At 33.8% G+C, this 22,531-nt stretch overlaps 1 protein-coding gene across 1 annotated transcript in view; it reads left to right on the top strand.

Moving 5' to 3' along the window:
• CEP128 (centrosomal protein 128) overlaps positions 1–22,531 on the top strand; it is a 129,470-nt gene that overhangs the window by 43,480 nt on the left and 63,459 nt on the right. The window contains exons 14-18 of the mRNA XM_042791201.1: positions 1,333–1,983; positions 6,133–6,297; positions 7,725–7,898; positions 11,002–11,061; positions 12,631–12,823. Coding sequence (XP_042647135.1) covers positions 1,333–1,983; positions 6,133–6,297; positions 7,725–7,898; positions 11,002–11,061; positions 12,631–12,823 — 1,243 coding nt within the window. The remainder of the gene's footprint in view (positions 1–1,332; positions 1,984–6,132; positions 6,298–7,724; positions 7,899–11,001; positions 11,062–12,630; positions 12,824–22,531) is intronic.

The following is a 22,531-nucleotide window of genomic DNA, read 5'->3' as shown; positions in this document are numbered from 1 at the left end:
CTTAGAAGAAAATAAGTATGGAATGTAGAAAACATACAGTCAAAGCAAGTTTCTTATGATTTATTTCAAAATTTTACTGTTTTGTTTGTTAGTTTCTCTTTTATTTTTTTTTTAGCCGAATTGTGCAACTAAAATGGCAAGACAGTTCTAGGGAGGTTGAAACACTGATATTTTTGCATACCCCATATCCTTGATTTATTATTTTTGTATTTTGTTTTGCATTGCTTATTCTTGCTGTAATTACAAATTGCTTCATTATTTTCAGCCTGCACACTGTTAACCTTAATTGCCTTTTTGTTCTGGATTATTTCAAGTAATTTTGTTATAGATATAAGAAGTGTGTACTGTTTGTAGAATTAGTGGAAATAGTCAGCAAAATTCAGTGTAAAATTTATTTAAGCCAGTTTAAAGAATTCTATTAGTTTGTGATACATCAGGAAAATCTCATGTTGTTCTTAATCATTCTTTTTTATTGTAGTAGCTGTGTGTGATTTACGATAGATGTACTGTAAATTCCTTCTTATTTTAAACAGAATGTTAAAAAAAATAAATTATAATTTGAGATAAGAATCAAGAATGACATGTGTAACATGAGTTTAATGAAATGTAGCATTTTGTAACATACATGTACTTGCAGTGAAAATTTTTTCCTGTATTTAGTGCATTTTCTAGGACTTTTTAAACCTGAAACATATCAATGTTGGAAAAAAATCCCCAACCCTTAAGCTCCTTAAGAAATTTCTATTAAATGTGGCTGATTTTTATTTTGAAGATGAACTTTTAATTTCTTGGCTTTGATGCATGGGTGAAGCAGGCTTTTAATTGCTATTCATTCATCTATTGGGTGCAGTTTGAAAAATAATTTAAAGTTTATATACTTTATATGTAATATTTTAGAAAATAAACAAACCAAGTCAGCCTACAAAATAGACCTATAAGTAAGGTGTGCATGACCAGTAGTCCTCTCTGTATTCTGTTGTGTTACTGTATTGCCGCATTTCTTCCATCTTTCTATTTGGATAAAGCAGCAGAGAGACCTATTTCAGTCTGAAAAGAGGGTGAGAAAAGCAGGGGGGTTAACCAAAACTATCCATGTTTAGGAGGCTAGGTCATTTAAGGACAATTATGTCTTTGAGATTACCAATTTTCTATGTTTAAATTTAAAGAAACACTGAATACATTTGAACAGAGTTCATAACAAGCAAAAATTTTGCGTTTTTAAAGGACAAAGTGTGCTAGTGGTTCCTTAGATATAGGAATGTCTAAGGACATCCTTTCAACAACTTTCTTTAATTACTTCAGGTCACACTGGATTTTTTTCTTCTTTCCTAGGTCCTCAAAGAAAAGGATGATCTCAGAAGTCAACTTCTCTCTGCTATACACCAAATAGAAAACCTTCGGAAAGAGCTGAATGATGTGCTTACAAAGAGAGCCCAGCAGGAAGAACTCCTCCACTGCAAGGAGGTAAAACTGAATGAAATGAAGTCTCACCAAGTATCTCTCGAAGAAGAGATCAAAGAAGTTCAAGGTACTGTAAATAAATTGGAGAATGAGTTGAAAAAGCAAGTCTTTCTACAAAATCAAATGCAAGCTGAAAAGGAACACTTGGAGAAAGAACTTGCAACTATTAACTTGATCCATAAAAAAGATCAAGAAAGACTCTTAGAAATGCAAGCAGATGTAAAAAACTTAAGCTCTGTACGTGTGGAACTTACAAACAGAATAGCAGAAGAGGAGAAAGTAAAAAAAGAATTACATAAGAGTCTCTCAGATCTCCAGAAACATCAGGAGTTTGAGCATGAAGAGATGACTTCAGCTAACAAGCAGCTGAAGATGGAAAGAGAAGTTCACCAACAGGAGTTGGCAGATCTTAGATCAGAGTTACAAAACGTTAAAATCAAACATGAACGAAATGTTCAAGAGCTCATGAAACTCCTTAAACAAGAGAAGGATGATGCAGAGACTCATATTAGAATGCTAAAGGTACTTATTCTGAAGAATTCAATGTCAGACTTCCCTACCCCTCACCCCCATTGAGTAATGAAGGTAATAAAGCATAGGCTTTAAAACATTTAACACACATTTATTTATTTATTGCAGGTCATCATAAAAGTTTAAAGTCCAGGATAAAAAATGTACCAGTGTTAGGTGAAAAGCTTTTTTAGTTCAAAAGTAGTGAAATATGTATGTCTGTGATCAGAACAGAAGGAGATATATGAGGCTGTAGTGTTTTAATGATTTGATCCTTTCTTCTTCAACTGCTATTTCTACAGTTATTGTCATGGCACTATTAAAGAACTTGCACTATTTCAGTGATGATGCATTTTTGTAAATGTTTGAATTGCATGATGTTAAATTGCATGACAGAAATACTGTCACTGTGTCTGGAAACGTTTTCAGGTGGTGAATAGTGATCACGTGTAATGCTTGTAAAGGTTATTTTTGACAGTTCTTTCTATTTCAAAAAGTTTCTAGAATTTCTAATTTCTGTACAATTTCTCAGAAAAGTGACTGTGTTCACATAGTAAATGATGAAATATAGCATTGTATTCGTGAAGAAACAGGCCTTTAGTTAACATCATTTGCTCTGGATTCAAGGCTGTTGAATTGGAAAGAAAAGCATTTTAGTGGCTTTAAATGGTCTGAATAAAATGGAAAAGTTAAGTTGAAGTGGTCTAAACTGTACAATTAACTGTCAACAGTTGTATAAGCTATACATTACACTTGTATTGAAGCTATTTTGATCAACGGTTAAAAATATATGTAAGATAATACTTTATATGTCCTAATAATACTAATTTGTATGTTAATAGAGGCAGTAGTTTTCCAGACAGGCTGTGAATTACAAACTTATTTTGAGTGCACTTTGAAGCACTATAAATATACTTTCCACTTCGGTCTCATCAAATTACAAATCTACTCATAAAATTCTACCAATTTAACCATAAAAATCTATAAAATCCTTAATCAAAGTTTTAAGTGATTCATGATCTAATTCATCATAAGTAATATAAACTTGTTTATTTCCTTTCTTTTCTCACAAATATGCAAGTAGTTAAAAATGCATGATTTCCATGCTTTGGCAGTTATGAATTGACGTTACTTAGAAAAGGATTTTTAGTTATTTAATATATCTTTCATGACATAATTCAGAATAATTCTTGATCACTTGGTAGCACGTGGTAACACAGAAAGCATTTAATGAAGATAGCAATAAAAAACCCCTGGACTGTTGTTAGTGGAAGGATCATTAAAGTCAAAATATTTTGACAGCAGTGCTTAACACTGGAGATTTCATTTGTAATGTGTCTAGTCTTATTGAAGTGATCTGTCCAAATACGTGTTTTTTTCTTTGACACTGAAATTAAGACTATACATTTAATATCAAGGGGAGAGAAAGAAAGTATATTCTGGATGGTAGTAATTAAAAAATTAGTTGATGATGACTATGTGTTCCTCTTCTATGGAAAGGTCAGTTGTAGAGTAAGGACCTCAATATTGGTTGTTTGTTGTACCTAAACAGAGTATTTTAAAAAAATCACTTCCTTCTTTCATTTACAGTGCTGTGAGTTTCCCACAATCCTTAACCTACATCCTTTTTTTTACAGCTTTGTGTCTCTGAAACAGAGAAGAGCAAAGGCCTTGAGGGAGATGAATTTTGTAGGATATTAGGGTAGGCAACTATTTTTAGAACTACCCAAAATGGTAATGCAAAACTTTCTCTTGATTCAAAGACTATAAATGCAGCAAAATAGATAATCATATCCATCGGTAGGAATATCTTGATGAGAGCATGTCATCATGCAGGTGATTGGGTTACATTTTGTCTGAACTCATAATTACATTGCAATTGAGTTTCACTGTATTTTTATCAGATTGTATTTAAATATTGTGGGTTTAGGATAGAGTTTAAGGAAATTCAACAGAAAGGTTTTGTTGTTTTTTTTTTTTTTTTTTTTTTAACCTATTATCTTTTTTTTTTTTCCCAGGATGGTAAGTTTTTGTGCCCAGTAACCAATTGTCTTCTAGTGTTATAGGGATAATCAATACTATTTATGCCTCAGCCTCATCTAACCTTTGTAACTACTTTTGAGAAAGGATATACATAACCCTGTTCAAAGGTTGCTAATGTTAAAGTCTTAAAAATAAAGGCCGGTTGGGAGAGACTTGGGGACTAAAGGGAAATTTAACCCATTTATTAAGACCCAGAGCCTTAAACTTAACTAGAGGAGAAATTCTGATGAGCTATGTTCAGGAAATCAAGGGTGCAGAGCCTTGTGTTTGCAGGACCAACTGCTGCCTGCATAGGTTGTAAAAAGTGACTTTTGTTGTTATTCTTCTTTCTCATGCCTCCTCTGTATGATACTTTATGCTTCACTCATGTCTGATTTTCTGTAGTGCTGCAGTGGATTGAAAAATTATGAGGTAGATAAGGATTTTTTTTTTTGTGTAGTAGTAGGAGAGGTACAATAGAAATTGTAGAACTGGAGTTTGAACTCCAGTAGAACTGGAGAAAAATGGAATTTTGTACAAGATGTCAGTATTGAGAAGGATCTTACTGTCTCAGTACTGAGATTCTGGTACTTAAGCTTTTGATTCTGTTTCAGCTAGAACATCCTAAGGGATTCCCAACCAATGTCTCTGTAATTTAATTTTTTCATTATTTAAAATAATAGATAAATTAGACATAAGAAGTTAGGGACCACTAAGCAAACCACTAAATCAGCTATGTGTTCAGAAGCTCTGAAGATGTTCCCTAATTTTCCTACATGCCCTCATTTGCTTTAAAAACATCCTTGTTCTCTTGGAATAATGAAATACAAAATGTCCTCATGCCTGGCAGAATGACAGAACTTTCAAGTATTAATGCTTAGTGTAAAATTAATATAGATATGTATCTATACATATAAAATTGTGTATATACGTGCATTTATTTTTTAATTCCTTTCTATACATATTCCAAGTCGGTGTAGTTCTTTTTCTTTCTGAAGATTATCAGATGTGGAAAATGGGTTCAATGCAGATCAGTTAAAATTTGTCCACATCTGCCTTGTCTATATTGGAAATTAATAAAAATTAATTTTCTCCATTGTGTCTCAAAGGTAATATAAGTGAGGAATTTGGTTCTTGGATTGTCTTCATCTGCACAGATATTATAATACAATTACCTTTAGCAGAAACTGAAAAGTTGATTTTAGAAGCATATTCACAGAAAATGTTTTAGGTATTGCAGGCTTGTGTTTGTGTCCATAAGTCTTTTTGGACTTAAGACACTACAGTTCTTTCTCAGAATTGTCCTTTGGAGGAGTTTTTTGTACTGTTAGTTCTGGTGTCTAAATTAACTCATAAAACTTCCCTCCTTACCCTTCTTCCCCGTAAAAGTTATATTTATAGTGTAATTGGGAGAATAGAATTTTTGCTTTTACTCAGGTAGGAATTTACTCTGCAGGTTTCTTTTTGTGTGTAACTACATCCAACAATTCATCTAATACAAAGATGGTTTAGAATAATATGTGTAAAATTTCTTTCTTTGTTTTGTGTATTTCTTTGCATTTTCTAGGTATTCTAGAGACTGTCTCAGATCTGTCAGTTTCAGGCAGTTATTTTCTCCACTGGAAACCAATGTACTTTATTCACTTATTTTGGGCTTTCAAGAATCTTAAATGTTTTCTTCATTTTTCTCTGCAATGTTTCTATGAATACAATTAAACCCATGCAATTCTAGAAATGAAGAATACCAAATCTTTGCAGTTATTTCCTTGCAGATATAAATTTAGTATTAGGTCCTGGAATTAAATGATAGTTTTAGACTTTCTAAATGCAGATTATTTCAGTGACAGCAAAGTTGCGTAAATACTGGGCTTCTTAAGGTGATGTAAGCTGATGAGTGTAGCAGAGTTGAAATGCAGAATCTGAGACTTCTATTTACTGCTTTTAAATCACTGTATGGTTCTACAACTGTGATACGTGTCTTCCATGTTCAGATACGTGGTTGCACTTTATATAACTTAAAAAACATTAAATAGAATTATCTTTCCGTAATAATGTTCCACAGATCTGAAACTCTACAGTTTGGGAACGTTTTAAAATAACCCATATAGTGATTATAATCTATTTTCCCATTACCATCAGATGGAACTTTTAGAAGAGAAAAACATAGTCAAGACTCAGTGTCGACAACTGGAGAAGATAAAAATTGAGTGTGATAAATTGACAGAAGAATTAACCCAAAATGAAGAAGAAAATATAAAACTCAGGCGGAAATGTGAGTTTGTAAAACAAGAACTGGAAAAAAAGGTAAAATTCCATGTTCTTAACAATGACTCATCAGTCTCTCTGCTGATAAATACCTAAAATATGTGATGACTTAGAGACAGATGGTAAACTTAAAATACAAAAAAATACATGTCCATAAAAATACATACACATACTAAAGAATGTACACAGTTTCTATATAAATCAAAGGAGGCAGAAGTGCTGTGGCTGAATCATGAATTGTATCCCTTCAAAGAAAGGAGGTTGTAGCAAGGTGGGTATCAGTCTTTTCTCCCAAGTAGCAAGTGATAGGATGAGAGGAAATCGCCTCAAGTTGCACCAGGGGAGGTTTGGATAGCATATTAGGAACAATTTCTTCATGGCAAGGGTTGTTGAGCATTGGAACAGGCTGTCCAGGGAGGTAGTTGAGTCACCATCCTTGGAGATATTTAAAAGACGTGTAAACATGGCACTGAGGGACATGGTTTAGTAGTGGACTTGGCAGCACTGAGTTTATGGTTGGACTTGATGATCGTAAGGGTCTTTTCCAATCTAAATGATTCTATGATTCCATGTGTATCCCTTTCATAGAATTTGTATGCTAGAAATTGCCTAGCTCCATGGTGGTGTCTCATGAGAGCAGTGTGTGAAGATTTCCAATAGATACAATTTAAACAATTGCACCTTGTCATTGCAGAGATCCGTAATGAATAAATTTTCAAAATTATTATTCTTGCTTTTCTACCATTCTCTAGTGCATTTGCACGTGCTGAAAGGCATCCTCCTGATCTCAGTAGCAGACAGGTGTAAACCAATTTTGCTGCTTCTAACAAGATAATTTTGTTATACATTATATGAAATTAAGCATTGTAATTAATAAAACTGTTGCTGGGTTCAGCTATATTGATCATAGATAAAAGGAAAAGAATCTGAATTTTAAAAACATATGTAACATATTTAATGATCTTTCTGACAATGGATGATAACAGAAAATGCTTTCCTCAGTGCCAGTCACTGGCCTATGAGGTATATGAATACTTTTCCTTTGAGAACACACTGCCAATACAGGTTTCCTTCAGGGATCTCTTTTTGTGATGAGAGATTAGATGCCTGTAAGTGATTGAGGGAAAAGATACTAAGAGTATTTGTTGTGGGCTTGCTCTCAACTCGTCAAAAAAATTTGTAATAGCATGTCTGATTTTGACTCCGAAAACAGGCTCTGTGATTGCTGGGGTTGGATTTGGTAGCAGTTTCTTCATAACTAATTTATGGGAGAATGAGGAGAAGCGAGAGAGAAACTTAAGAGTACAATTAGAAGGTATAATTTTGCAGAGCAAGGAACTGAACTCGGTGCATGAGTGAGTATAGTGTTATTATAAGAATGAAAGATATATTGCTAAAGATGTATGTTATGTTATTAAGGCAATAATTTCACTTTGTTTTTTTTTTTTTTTCCTCTTTCACTCCAGGATAAACAGATCAGCAATGAAGATCATTTGAGAAGGATGGATGAGGCCAGACTGCAGTTTAAGGATCAGCTGCGTCACTTAGAAATGGAACAGGAATCCATTCTCACTGTGATAGGAAGTGAAATTGATGCTGCCTGTGAAATTTTTTCTCGGGACTCCATGGAGAAATTCAAAGTAATTCTAAGCTTTTAAGTATGCTGCACATTGTTATTTTCTTAATGAATGTTTGTAGCAGAAATTGTATGCATTGTTGTCACCTATCACTTAATTGGTATAGATAGTTTATGGACAGTAGGATTATGGAAATTAGCTGGTACAGATGTACATTAGTAGGTATTAGAATGGGATGCTATGAAGATCTGCCCACGTATTAATCACTACTGCTTTTTTTTGGTCAATTTTTTGGAGAGAAATAGTTTTCCTTTTGTTTGCTTGTGTGAAAGGACCTTACGTTAGCCAGAATTTTGAGACAGATTTTCCTATGCCGCCTCCTTAGAGGTAGGAAGTCCCCAGAAGGACCTAAAAGACTTTTAAACCTAGGGGAAAAATGAAATAAAGGCTTTATTAAAAGTTCATTTAGATGCTTTGTTTTTTAAGTAGAGAAGCGAATGCTGAAAGTGAAAAGAGTTTATAACCTCCTCTTTTGTGGAGCAGGTCACTGTATCCAGAAGACTCAGAGTTTCTGGAAACTTGTGGCTTGCTGTAGCTTTTTTTTTTTTCACTCTTTTAGTAGTTCTGCAACCCTTGTCTCCCATTAGCCTTTTTTCCTGAGCATTCTCATTTGCTCCCAGGAACTCTGTCTTCCTCCATCCAGATGATTCTACATGATTAATCCTTTTAAATCAACATTGTACACAGCTGAGAATAAGGAAAGTGGACAGTCCAACTCATCTTGTCTCCATACTCACTGACATTATGGATACTTATATCACAAGTGCTTGACCTCATGGCTTTTTAGCCTTAGCTGTAACCATAGAATACACTTAGATTTACACTTTTTTTCTCTTGCTATTTAAACAGAGCATGCTTTCTACTGTATGATTCCTGGTCACTTTACTGGGCTGGGCTGCTTTTGAAATAGGAATTTTTCAGCACTGATGCTGAAAAGCCATTATACTTTAAATATTTTTTTTCTTTGTTTTCTTTTCTATTTTAAGTTTATCTCCTCACCCGTTTTGTTTGAAAGTGTGGAGAAAAGTCACTGTGTGTGAGCCCTGTAGTATGGTTGTGCCTTTTTCTCCATTTACCTATGGAGTTGGGATGTTGCATCACTCAAACATATGAGAATTCTAAGACAATATATTTGACAAACAAGCCTCCTCCTCCTCTGTATCCTTATAGATAAGTCTTTTTTTAAGTCTGTGATCTGCTGTAGTTGCCAGATTCTTTATCATTGAACCATGCCTTCTTGGACTTACTTTCTACCACCTGAGGAGCTTTTTTGTCTCCTGGATAAAGTCTTGCTGACCCCTGTTTTCACAATTCTTATTTATCCCCTTTAACTGTTTATCACTGGAAAACTTAAAACAGATCTGAATCTGAATTTTAGACTAGACAGCTAATGTGAAAACAAAGTTACACAGTTCTGTGGTGCCTGGTCTGAATTTTTTTTAAAAAAGTAAGAAGTTTCCTTTGTTATATTGTTCCTTTGCCCAGTACTTGAGGTATTTCCAAGGTTTCTAGAAAGTTTCAGACAAGTTCTTTACTTCAAGAAATTGCCACTGCAATGGAGGTGAGCAATGAAGAATTTAATGGACAAATACTTGTATTCAGAGAATTTAAACACCAGGCTTAATCTTCCCTTATGAAAGGGACACTGGACTTTTGAGATTTATTTTTCCAATCAGTCTTTTGTTAATAGAAGGCTTATGCTCGCAGTAACTACCCCAGTCATGCTCAAACTAGAAACTGAATATTGCTACCTTCCAACGTGGTTGCACAGAATGAGGTTTGCTGCCATGGAAGTCACAACTGTCAGGTATGCGTTGCTTAGTCGTCATGGTCAACATGCCTACTAAAGAATTTCTTCTCAGTTCTGTCCTTATGTGGAGATAATTTTCATGTAAAACATATGTTTAGCCACCTTTGGTCTCAATGTAGTTAATAAAGCCCATATAATTACCTCTTAAAGCAATATGTGAGTTACAGAATTTACTGGACCAGCACTAGATGTCCATAGAGACTTGCTGAATTGCAAAATGTGATAAATTAAACCCAAACTAATAAAAGCCCGACAAAACCTTTGAATTAGAGGAAGGCACAATGTACTAATTGTGGGATAGCTGAGGGAGCTGTGTATGAGACTTTTTTCCTTCCCTTGTGTATCAGCTCAAAGTAGGGGAAAAAAAAAAAAAAACCAAAACCAATTTTCATTAACTTAGAAATAATTAATATAGAAAACGTGTATAGAAGTAATAATAAAACAAGCTTAACATAGTTCATTTTGAATGCAGAAAAAAGACTCATCACATTTACTCATTTATGAAGTATTAATGAGGCATTCCAGCACAAGTTTATCTTTTATCCACTTAGTGAAGATTATAGTTTTCTTTTTGTGCTTATCAGATATTCAAAGCAAGTGATTTGTCTTTTGTCTGAAAATACTGAGACCATCACCATGAAGCATAATTTGAAGATTTGTTTTTTTTTTTTTTCCTTTTTTACCTTTTCATAAGACTTTTTTCGTGTTGCGCATAGCATTTCTGTTGGTATGTTGATAGCAGTTCAATGACTAACAACAATTGGTACTGTTACTTTTCCTTTATGTGCAGCCACTGTTGTTCTGCAGAATGGAGGAAAAAAAACCATTTGAATGACTTTGAAATTGGCCTTTTCTTAAGAAATATTAGTTTTAAAGTAGAGTCTGATTGTATTATTTGGAGATATTATATTTTCGAAAAAGGACATACGGTGTCAAACTGAGAATATACCCCTTGATGCAGAGATATGTTCTTGGGATGTTTGAAATGTGTAGTTTTAGTGATTCTTAAGAGAAAACTATACAGATCCAGAATACAACTTACTGTAGTTGCAACTTAAATTACACCTCCAAACAAAATTTGTGTCAGTGAGTTTGCATAGTTTGCTTTTAAATGTGACTAATTTACGGTTAAAGAATTCTCTTAAACTGTTTACAGCATAGATATGATTTCCAAGCTGGATTTTGAGCAAAGAATATTTATTTTATGAATTTTCAGTTAGAGGGAAAGACTCTTTTTCTTTCCTGTGTCTAGTTTCTGTTTTTATACCTATTTCTTTCTCCCCTACTATTCTATAGGCAATATCACTTACACCAATGGTGCTGAATGATCCTCATCGCTGGTTAGCAGAAACAAAGGTAATAGTCAAACCCACTAAAATTTTACTGAATAAGTTAATATCCAACATTTATAATCATTTAGTTGAAAGTGTGTTTGAAAAGGCACTTAAAGCAGAAAAGGAAAAAATACAAAAGCATTCCTTTGACAATATTTCTGATATTCCCAGACTGTTATTTCAACTGATGGAATAATTTTTCAAATTTTACTACCAACAAGAAATAGCTGTCTCTATAGCAAAAGAATTAGCAATGCTGTTTTTACAAAAAATGCATTGAAGTAACTGCATTGATAGCCTTTAGATCTGGTTCAATTATTTTGAGACAAGAGGAGAACTTATCAGGTTAAGTTTCTCTTACAGGGTTATAACAAGGCAATAAATGATTTAAAATAAGGCTGTTATTTATTAACACTAAAGGATATTAGATTAGATTCTTGGAAAATTAACTATTTCCTCCTGCTTTTTCTGAAGCTTTTGAATTCTATAATGTTGGTGCACGCATTCTTGAAAATTTCTTCAAAGTGATGACTGATAACCCTTGCCTTTCATTTTGCAGCTTTCCTCCTGCTCCCCCCAACTTGCACACATAAGCATGTTTCTTATCCAATATCTTTAAAAGGAATAAGTTTTTCATGATCAGAATAGATCATAAGAAACTGTGGAAGCCATGCATTTTTTTTCTTGCTTCATTTAAAAAGGTCAAAGCCTGGGAGCATTGACTTAAGGAAAAATAACAACTGTTTGCATGTAAGAAAATTTAAGGTTATTGATGATGTATGATCTATATAAGATTTGTAGACCAAGAAAGACTGCTACTATAGATACCAGAGATAAGATTCAAATTGAAGGAGAGATGTTATGCAGGCAGTATTGTCTTCATTGTAAAAAGTGACACTGGCGTATTATTAAGACCACCTTTGAAAGAGCACCTAATAATCACTTGCATACATTTGTCACCTAAGTTTCTTTAGCTACTAGAGGGAAGTCTAGAATTAATGACTACCTAAAATCCCCTGCCTTTTTTTTCTTTTGTTTTAAATAAGCAATGTAAAAGTATTCTCTTTTACCATTTCTAGATTTACTATATTGACCGTGACCTATCTTATCTGTGAACTCTCTGTTGTTTTTCCTCTGCATGAACCTTAAATATTATTAACTTTTTGCTGACTGGAAAGGATTTATGCCACTTGTTAAAGAATGCATAAATGCTTTAAAATCTGTCAACATAGAATAGAGAGAGAAAGGTATTGTGAAAGGAAGAAGTATCTTTTGGTGTTTGTGTATACACTAATTCAATGTGAATTTCCATATCCATCCTAGAAAATTCATGTTCCTGAATTTAAAAAAAAATAAAAATCAATCTGTGTATTGCTTCTTCACATAGAGTTATCAGCCATATCTGTCTTTTGAGACTCTTGAAGGTCAACAGATGTCCTCCTAATTGATCTGAATGTCCTCTTCTGTTGTTATTCAGTAATAGGTACAAATGAGTAATCTATGGCTCCAGAGATAATTTGATCAGTTAACATTTATGTTCTCTTATTTTCACTAGAATTCTTTACTTTTTATTGTACCATTTTTCATATAGACTAAGCTTCAGTGGCTGTGTGAGGAGGTAAAGGAGAGAGAAAGTAAGGAAAAAAAGCTGCGATGCTATTTACTTCAGAGCCGAGAACAACTCAAGCACTTTACACAGATGAAGGAGGCTGAACATCAGTCTCTCTTTAAACAGATTAAAAAGCAAGAAAAACTTTTGGAAGAAGTTCACAGAGAAAAAAGAGGTATGTTCCTGGTTCCATTTTTGTTAATAAAAGGGAGAGAGAATTTTAAAATTCTACTAATTATAATTCCTATGGCACATTCAGATGTATTTTATAAGCTAGTTATCACAAGCTCTGATATGGTAATGTGCTAGTGAGAAACAAGAAAAATGTTTTTTTGTTTTCCTTTGATGACAAAACAGGCAAATGTAATCAACTATGTTTCAGCCCAGTAGAATGGCTGAATAAGTTTGCAACGTGGGCAGTGGGTATGGAGGTTATTATTCAGCTGTACCCCACAACATCCTTTTGTAGTACTGGAGATATGGATCTGGTGGATGGAGTATTCGGTGGGTAAGGAACTGGCTGGATGGTTGCATTCAGAGACTAGTGGTCAACTGCTCAATGTCCAGGTGGAGACACGTGATGAGTGGTGTCCCTCGGGTCCATACTGGGACCTGTGCTGTTTAGGATCTTCATCAGTGACTTTGACAGTGGGATTGAGTGCACCCTCAGCAAGTTTGCAGATGACACCAAGCTGAGTGGTGTGGTTTACACACTTGAGGGATGGGATGCCATTCAGAGGGACCTAGAGAGTCTCCAGAAGTGGGCCCATGTGAACCTCATGAGGTTCCACAAGGTCAAGCGCAAGGTCCTGCACCTGGGTCAGTATACCCTCAGTACCAATACAGGCTGGGGATGAAGGGATTGACAGCAACCTTGCAGAGAAGGATATGGGAGTAGTAGTGGATCAGAAACTGAATATGAGCCAGCAACGTGTGCTCACAGCCAGAAAGCTGACCGTACCCTGGGCTGCTGCATCGAGAGAAGTGTGGCCAACAGATCGAGGGATTTAATTCTGCCCCTCTACTCTGCTCTGAGATCCCACCTGGAGTACTGCAGCCAGCTCTGAAGTCCTCTGCACAGGAAAGACATGGACCTGTTGGAGTGAGTCCAGAGGAGGGTCATGACAATGGTCAGAGTGATGGAACACCTCCTGTGAGGACAGGCTGAGAGTGTTATTGTTATTTAGCCTGGAGGAGGTGAAGGCACTGGGGAGACCTTATTGCAGCCTTCAATACTTAAAGGGATCTTATAAGAAAGATGAGGAGGGACTTTTTGGTAGGGCAATGGGATAAGGAATAATGGTTTTAAACTAAAAGAGGGTAGATTCAGACTAGATATAAGGAAGAACTTCTTTAATGCGAGGGTGGTGAAACACTGGAACAGATTACCCAGAGAGGTGGTACTTGCCCCATCCCTGGAGACATTCAAGGTCGGGTTGGATGGGGCTCTGAGCAACCTCATCTAATTGAAGATATCCTTACTCGTTGCAGGGAGTTGGACTAGATGACCGTTAAAGGTCCCTTCCAACCCAAACCATTCTATGATATTCCCATAATAGTAATAATTGGTGATAACTTTCTGTCCCTGGGTATCATTGTCTAAAAGCACAATAGTGGAATAAAAAGCATAGTATAGGTGATGATGAGAATTCTGTAACCAAAGGAACTGGAGCCAGAAGGTTTTATATAAGAGAGGAGGGAGGAAATATCACATGAGATTAATTCTTGGCATTAAGATTTATCATTATCTCAAGACGGTGCATGCACACATGTATACACTTGCTTGTACTCTTCCTCTAAGGTACTGTCCCAGCAGAAGAGCAGGTTTCTGAACACATCTGGAAAATGTGGATAGCTGGAAATCATACAGGCAGAGCTAGAAGGAATGTGATCCAAAGAAAAAGAGTTGACGCCAATGCATGAAAGTGATCACTGAGAAAACAGGCTGATTGACACAGGGTCAGGAATAATAATTTCTATATTGAAATAGATTCTTTCGTTCCACCTCTTTCATATAAAATTTTGTTGGAATATCTAACTAAGCCTGAAATTGTATTTTGACATCTATAAATGGCTGTCACTAACCTACCTGTGGAGGAGAATAAAGTGCTTCTACTGTAAGTTTGCATGTAGGTAAACCTTGAGAACTATTAGCATGCCTTATGGGTTGATACAGTCTATAAATAGGGCTGACTTGTCATCTGATTTACATCTTTTTTATCTAATATGTTAGACTACTATTTGCATACCACACTCTGTCATGGTATGATCTTTCATTTCCTTCTATTACCTCAGTTTCCAAAAGAAGATATCATCTCTCAGGTTTTCTTTTCTTGTGTTTTCTTTAAAAACTTTATTCTGGCCTTCATTCAGGACTCAATACTGATAATGATGGGGTAATTTTTTTGTCAGACAGAATAAATACTTTCTTTAATCATTTTGTTAGTAGTCATTTTGTATTTAGACTGGTGTAGATTCAGATTAGATTAGAGTGAACTTTTAAGTAAGTGTAGTTATAGCTTCAGGGAGCTGAGTTAATTATTGAAAATGTTTTGTGAAATAATGTAATAAAAATAAAACAATAGCAAAACAACAATAGCAATAACAAATAAAAGCGTTCTTGTAAATATTTTATAGGACAATGCAGGTTATTTGCTTTACAAGAATTGTAAGATCCGGTCAAGATTTTTTTCCTCTACTTAAAGAACTTTGAAAGAGAACATGCTTTGATATTTCAAGCTTGAATGTTTCTATTGTTAACCTTCATTTGTTTAAAATGATAGTGCCAAGACCCTGATATAATATTAATAGTGACTTAATGTTCTTATATTTGAATAATTATCTGCTAAGATGATCTCCCCGAGGCCTTATTTGCCTTTTTCAATTTAAGTGCATAGGAAATAAAGCAAACCTTACTTAGCTTTTAATTCTGTTATACTGAATTTGGTTTAGGCTTTGTGGAGGAATTCACAGCCTGCATTTAAATTTTAAGCTATAAGCAAAGTTATCATGGGAGATTATTGAACTGAAAAGAATGGTAAAAAGTATTGTTATTCACAGAGTACAAAAAATAGTATGTAATCTCATACCTTCTATTCATAAAGGCCATTCCTTTGTTCCCTACAGATATGCTCAGTTCCATTTGTTAGTTGACACATTACAATTTCTGCAATTTTAAGTAAATTATGTTCTCTTTTTTCTAATTCTAGAGATGGATGCTTGTTAACAGTAGGTAAGAAAAAGGAAATAACAGTTACATGGTTGTTAAAGTTTTCTATGGTAACACAAAACAGTCAACATGCTTTAAAATTCCACCAAATACAGGATGAGAAATGGGACTTACAAAATGATGACAGATAACAGTGCAGGCCAGTGTTAGGTTTAAGGCCTGGGTTCAGGATACATGTACATGCTGAGGATCCAGTGCCACGGAGGTATGAAGATAGGTAGCTTTGCTATTGGTGGATTTTCCCAAAACGCCCTTCTTGCTGTCTTCACTTAAAAGTATTCATAAAAGATTATTTATTTTTTTTTTTTTAATTTTTATTTCTGATGTAAACAATTAATGGTAAATGGACTTTACTGTTTTATATGGAAATAGGGAGTGAGGAGTGTTCATAGGTAACTATCAAGCACCTTACTGCCTCTTTATACTCCACCTTTTCTTAATGAGATATAATTTGAAACCTGGTCATAAAAGGTGGTGATGGGTTTTGTTTGTTGTGTGTTTTTCTTTTTTCTTCTTGTTTTTTTGGACACTGCCACTAAAACACTGTTTGAGGAGGGGAGCAGGTACTTCCATTTACAAAGACAATTAATTATGTACGTGATTAAGAATAGTCTTTGTGTGTGCAAATTTGATTCACTTCATCACATTCTAATTTGATTAGATCTGATAGTCATCAGGTTTTCTGAATACGGATGAAATTATGATTTGGCCCAGTACCAGTGTATTTATTTAGTTTTAGATGCTGTGGTGTCACAGGCCTTTCAGCAGTACGTCCTCTACTCTTAATAGTAATCAAGACTTTAGAACAAGCATTTACTGAACGAATTAATCAGAGACAGGGAAATAAAATACAACTGAGATTTTACAACAGGTACTCTGAGCCCAACTTCCTGGTACTATATCCGTTTGGTAAAATAGCTGGTAGTTACTAAATAAGTGATAGATGTAACAGAATACATGGTATGGCTGTCATCTGTATAGCATTCAACATGGGACTATGTAGGAAATAACTAATATAAACATGATGATTAAATATAAGAACTATAAATTAGAGTAAGGTATGTGCTACTTACAATGACAAAGGGATAGTTAGTACTGTTTCATAGACATAGATCTGCAGATGCACTTTTCCTCGTAAGTGAGCTTAGTATGAGGAATAGGAATATGATATAAAACTTGGAGCCTTAGAAAATTTGGTGGCTTTGTTGGTACACAGAGGAAGTGGAATAGCCTTGGGATCATTTAATTTCATTTACCTGATCCCAAGGAAGGAAATTTTATGTATTATTTATTTTACCAATTTTTATACAATTTTGCATTTAAATCTGGAATCCGAAATTCATAATAATATTCATAAACAGTGAACAAAATTTTGAGATCTTTTTATTAGTGCACCAAGAAATAGGCAGTTTGACTTGGTATTCAATACCATTTTCTTGTTCCACTGAATTAAATGACAGCACATGTGACAGTGTATCCAAGAATAATGGATTTACATGTGAATTTAATTGGTTTGTTTCATAGTCATGTCAACATAGATTGTTCTTGTAATTTGAAGACTGTGGCTTTCATTACACCAAATCAGTTATTTTTTTATAAGCTGATAGAAGGTAGAGTAATAGTAACATGCATGTCTGTTAATGTGAGTTCTGAGTGCTATTATTCATGAAACAATACATTTAAATGTTTATAAAGGGTTTTATAAAAAGTTACAGGAGAAAATATGGATATTTACATTTCTTGGACAAATAATCTTACATACTGAATGAAAAGCCCAGGTTTAATTATGATGCAACTAGTAGAATGTAAAAATGTAAATAGTTTAATGTATAAATGACTTGGACATGAAAATTGGAGACGCTACTTTCCCAAAGGAACAAAAAAGAACATGACTAATAGCATAAGAAAAGTGTTAAGCCAAAAGAAGAAAGTGATGTATCAAAATGATAGAAAATTTAAATTAAGGAAACAGAATGGTGTTTGGCTTTTGTTACTTAAACATAAAAAATAGAAGTACTACTTCAGGAATAATAAGACACCCAGAAATGAAATTATGGGCAAACACCAGCAATAAAACAAGTGAAGGCAGAATAGATTTACTGTAATTGGTAAAAAGACTCTTATTTTTTTTTTTTAACATAGGAGTATACTTGACAGTACTGTTTAACAAAATGGATTTTCAGTCAAATTTGGTGCAAATGGATGAAAATATTTTCTCCTGCATTTGAAATGATGCAGATTTTAGACAGAACACTTTATGAGAGAGGCTGATTCCATGAATATCCTTGGATGCAGTTGACTGTCCCCACCAACAGAAACCACCTGTCTGAGTACTTAATACAGTCTAAAAATACTCCATTAATTTAAGTTTGCATAAATCAGAAAGTTTAGAAACAAAACAGAGAAACTGTATTCTCAATAAATTAATTTGTTGATTTCTCTTCAATGTATCTCATATATTGTAGTTTATTCATGGGTTTTTGGGGGAAATAATAAAAATAGAGACTTATGGTGGATATACCAAAAGTAGGTAGCATGAATATTTAAACTGCTTTATTGATGAACATGTTTCAGGAATTTTTATAAGCTCAAATAGATATACTAAAACTCTTAACTGTGTAGTTTTTTGCCTTTTCCCTTCTTCACTAGAGCATTTGTAAATATCTAGGATATTGTAGGCTTTTGGATCCTCCTTGTGAATTTCTGTAGATGTTATCACAGTCCTACCTGTGGTGGTAAACTGGCTGTCTACATGGTATAATCCTGACAAATGCAAGTAAGCTAACATAAAGATTCATGAATGAGAGAACAGTGCATGATGGAAAATACAGTAATGTAGTACAGAATTTCAGGGTTATTTATAGGGTACCAGCAGTTTCATAGCTCTCTGGTGATGCATCAAGATTGACTACATTTTTCTTCCCTTCTTGATAAGTTGAGAAATTCAGAAGTCTAGCAATATTTATAACTAAAGAACTGGAGAGGATGTGGCTTCTAATTTCAGATTTGTAGATTTGTACTTTGGATACAGTTCACTACTTAATAAGCTATCTAGCATGCTATCAAATGGGATATTTCAATAAGTAACAACTTGGATAAATCTAAGAAATTATCTTGTTGAAGTGGTTTTGATCTCATAATGTAAATTATTTTAACAGCATTGCATTAAGTATTCGATATTTTAACGCAGTAGACAAAGATCTGAGGAAATAAAAGGTATAGATTCCAGTTTCTTAACTAAGTTTTGTTTGCATTCTGGAATCACTAAGCATGCCAAGGTGTTCTTACCGATCTGTTTCAAAATTAGTTCAGATCACAAGGACATTTTTATTACTACAGTGAAATGTTTGAAGGTAAGAAAAATAAGGTCTTCCTGAATTGCACCCAAGACATGACCCAGATTTCTTTTATCCAATTTTATATGGTTTAGCTAGATTGGGTAGTCTGAAAACTTATCATACAAATCAGTGAAAGTCTATATTTGATCCTGCAAGCACCCATTGCTCTTACAGATGTAGGTTTGCTTTAATTGCTTGTTTGTTTAGGTAAGAGAAAGTATCGGCTCTGTCTCTTCATCTAGAGTAGAACATCAGCATTTTTGGAAAACCTATTCAAGATGCTTGCTACAATTTTATTTTTGTTTTTCCCAAAGGAAAAATTTCTGACCTAACCCCCTTAAATATCTTACCATGTCCATTCCCTCTAGGTTTCGTAATCAAACTGTATCTCATAGATAAATAGTAGTAATTTATTTCCTCTTTGGTCTATGTCTGAATTCTTAATTTCTGATCACAAATACTTTTACCATTTTATTTTGCCAGCCCTATTTCAGAAGGATAGATTCAACTGCTTGGAAGCTATTACCTTGGAACATACTGTTTATTTCAAAAACATTTATGAACTAAGTGAATGGTGCTGACTGTTGAGCTCATGCCATGGCCTTATTTACTTGTGTGTGTTGCTTTCTTCATCTTTCCAGCTTTGTGAGATTTCAGGATAATATACTGCTACTTCAAAGATGACATGGATAGTTGACAAATAAATGTTGTTTAGCAAAATAAGACCTGATATTTGGCAAGGCTACATCCATTCTTTTTTTATAAAGAGTCATTAGTAAGGCTATAGAGATATAAGAAGAGCAGGTGTATTGCTCTGATAAATTAAATCAGTGTAAGATCTATATATCTCAGATATAATATTCTGCAAACATTGTTTTACATAAAGTCCCAGATGATGCAAGCCATATTCTGTACCACTCTTCAGCATCTACACTCTATAATCACAATTAAATTTTAAAATTTTTAGAATTGCTCTGATGTAAATTGTACTTCTAAGTAAGGGTTGAGAAGGCAATGATTCCAGTCCTGAGCTATGATAGACTTAACTAGATGCTTTTGTCATAAGCACAAACCTATTCCAGGCAAGTCTGGTATTATGCTTTATGCATTAAGTTTATTACTTATTCTGTTCTCATTCTAATTACATTAATTGTAATCAAGAGTTAAAAGAAAAAAAAATTCTTTTGTGCATTATCTTACATTTGAGGATAGAAAATGGAATTTCAGAAGATTTACGTTTTTAGCTGTTTTTAGTGATAGTGCCATCTCTGTTAGTTGTACAGTTAGCTACTAGTTTCATCACTTGTAAAGGTAAATCATGTATATTTTACAAAGAAATTGGTAAATGATCTCTGAAGAAAGACATCAATTTATTTTAATTTTAGGGGATTTTTTTTGTTAGGTTCACTCAGGATTATTTGCTTTTTAACTGCTGTGGAAAACGTACATTCAAAAAGCCTGTTATATTAAAGTAAATTCGAAATACAGATAAAATTTGATTTGCCAAAATCTTGTCTTACAAATTATATTCCTTTTTTCTTAAAGCCAGTAAGTCCAATTTTTGTTTGAGCCAGGAACACTAAAGCAGAAACTGTAAAAGTTCAAAATACCAAGATAGTGCTGTATATTGAGTGCAAACACACTGACACTGAGCAATCTCTGTTGCTTAAACTGAGAAAAAGAAAAGCAGAAAATTGGGAACCAATGAAAATAAAAATATTGCAAAATCTTTCTATTATGAACTATTATGTGTAAGTGAAGTACATGCAATGTTTTTGAATCTAACTTTAAACCTTGTACTTTCAGCTTTGTTTCTTTCCCATTTGTTTTGTTTTCTTCCATATATTACCTCATATTGTCCTTTTATGACAACAGAGTCCTTTCTGTGGCAGCAAGAAACATCACAAGATATTTTAAGGTCATCTCTTACTGAACAGTGAATGGGAACATCAACTAGACAAAATTTTTTTTAAGCATACATAAAGGAAGGAATCTGAAGGGTTGCAAAGAAACTTTCCATAATACTTGTTTTTGATGGTGAGCTCCAAAATTCACAAAGTTGAAATATAATTACTATTCAAATAATTAATCTCTTAATAGTGTTCTTGCCCTTTAAATAGTGTTTGGTTTTTTTAATGTGATGGGGGAAGGAGGAGGGAGGACTTTTATGTTATTTTAAACTTTGCCAAAATGAACCTGCATTCAGAGTCTTAGAGGATGGAAATAAGCCCAAATCATTTGGAAATCTTGCCATGATTTTTTTTTTTCTATTGGAAAACTGGAAATATCAGTCTGGACATGCATTGCTCTGATTATCTAGTATTTTATGCAACTGTTTTTGTTTACCATTATCTTTTTATGCACTCATAAAAATATGGCTTCCATTGTGAAAAAATGAAGGTAAGAGATGGGATCAAACTGTAGCTAAGATGTTTTCTAAGACTTCCTTTGACTTTTATTTTTTTCTTCCTTTTTTCTTTCTTTCTGAATCACATACTTATCTGAAACTTATGTACAGATTTATAGTTCAGAAAGCATGTGTCCTTTAAAAATTAAATTGCTGAGTTTATAGTGTACACTAACAGTAAGAGTCTAAATTTCTTAGTTTTACATCTTGGTTTACATACACATACTGGAAACTAAATCAAAATTAACCTGGGAGATGGGGATTTGAAGTATATTAAATACTTACCATCTTTTATTTAATCTTTTCTTCCAGTTGTGAATTAAGACTTTTTTCTTTAAACTGACTTAAAAAGCTAGTGTTCTGAGAACTACTGGGGTTTTGGTTCTTCTACAGCTGTTGAAATGATGGCATAGGAGTATATATAATCACATTTATACTTTAGCAGTGCTTTAACACTACATAATAAAGAGAATCTTGTAAGCATCTCTACAACTTTATTAGAACTCCTTGACTTAGCGTGGAAGGCGTTGTCATGCTTTCAGGCTATATAGTATTTCCATACCAAATCAGTATCACTGATTTACAACTATTGAAAAACCCCAAATAAACAAACAAAACTCTAACCAGGCACTTTCCAGCTTGTGTCTTGAATTTAGTTTTTTTCCTGAGAAGTACATAACAGACACATGCTATCTGTCACTTAGTCTTCATTAGGTAAAAGTAACATTCCCAGGAAACTCTTTAATATCTGATAAGATACTTGTTTAACTAAATAATATGCTGTTTTAGAGGAAATTAAACTGCACCAAGGGCTCTATGGTCCTCCTACATATTGCCATAGTCAAAGTCATTTTAGTCTAAAACAGAGATGAATCATATTGGAAATTTGAGCAGAAAAGAAACTTACTA

The sequence above is a fragment of the Tyto alba genome, unplaced genomic scaffold (genome assembly GCF_018691265.1).
Source record: "Tyto alba isolate M040663 unplaced genomic scaffold, T.alba_DEE_v4.0 Super-Scaffold_18, whole genome shotgun sequence".
NCBI classification, from domain to species: Eukaryota; Metazoa; Chordata; class Aves; order Strigiformes; family Tytonidae; genus Tyto; species Tyto alba.
The sequence above is the reverse complement of the archived record's forward strand: the minus strand, read 5'-3'. Positions and strand labels throughout refer to the sequence as shown.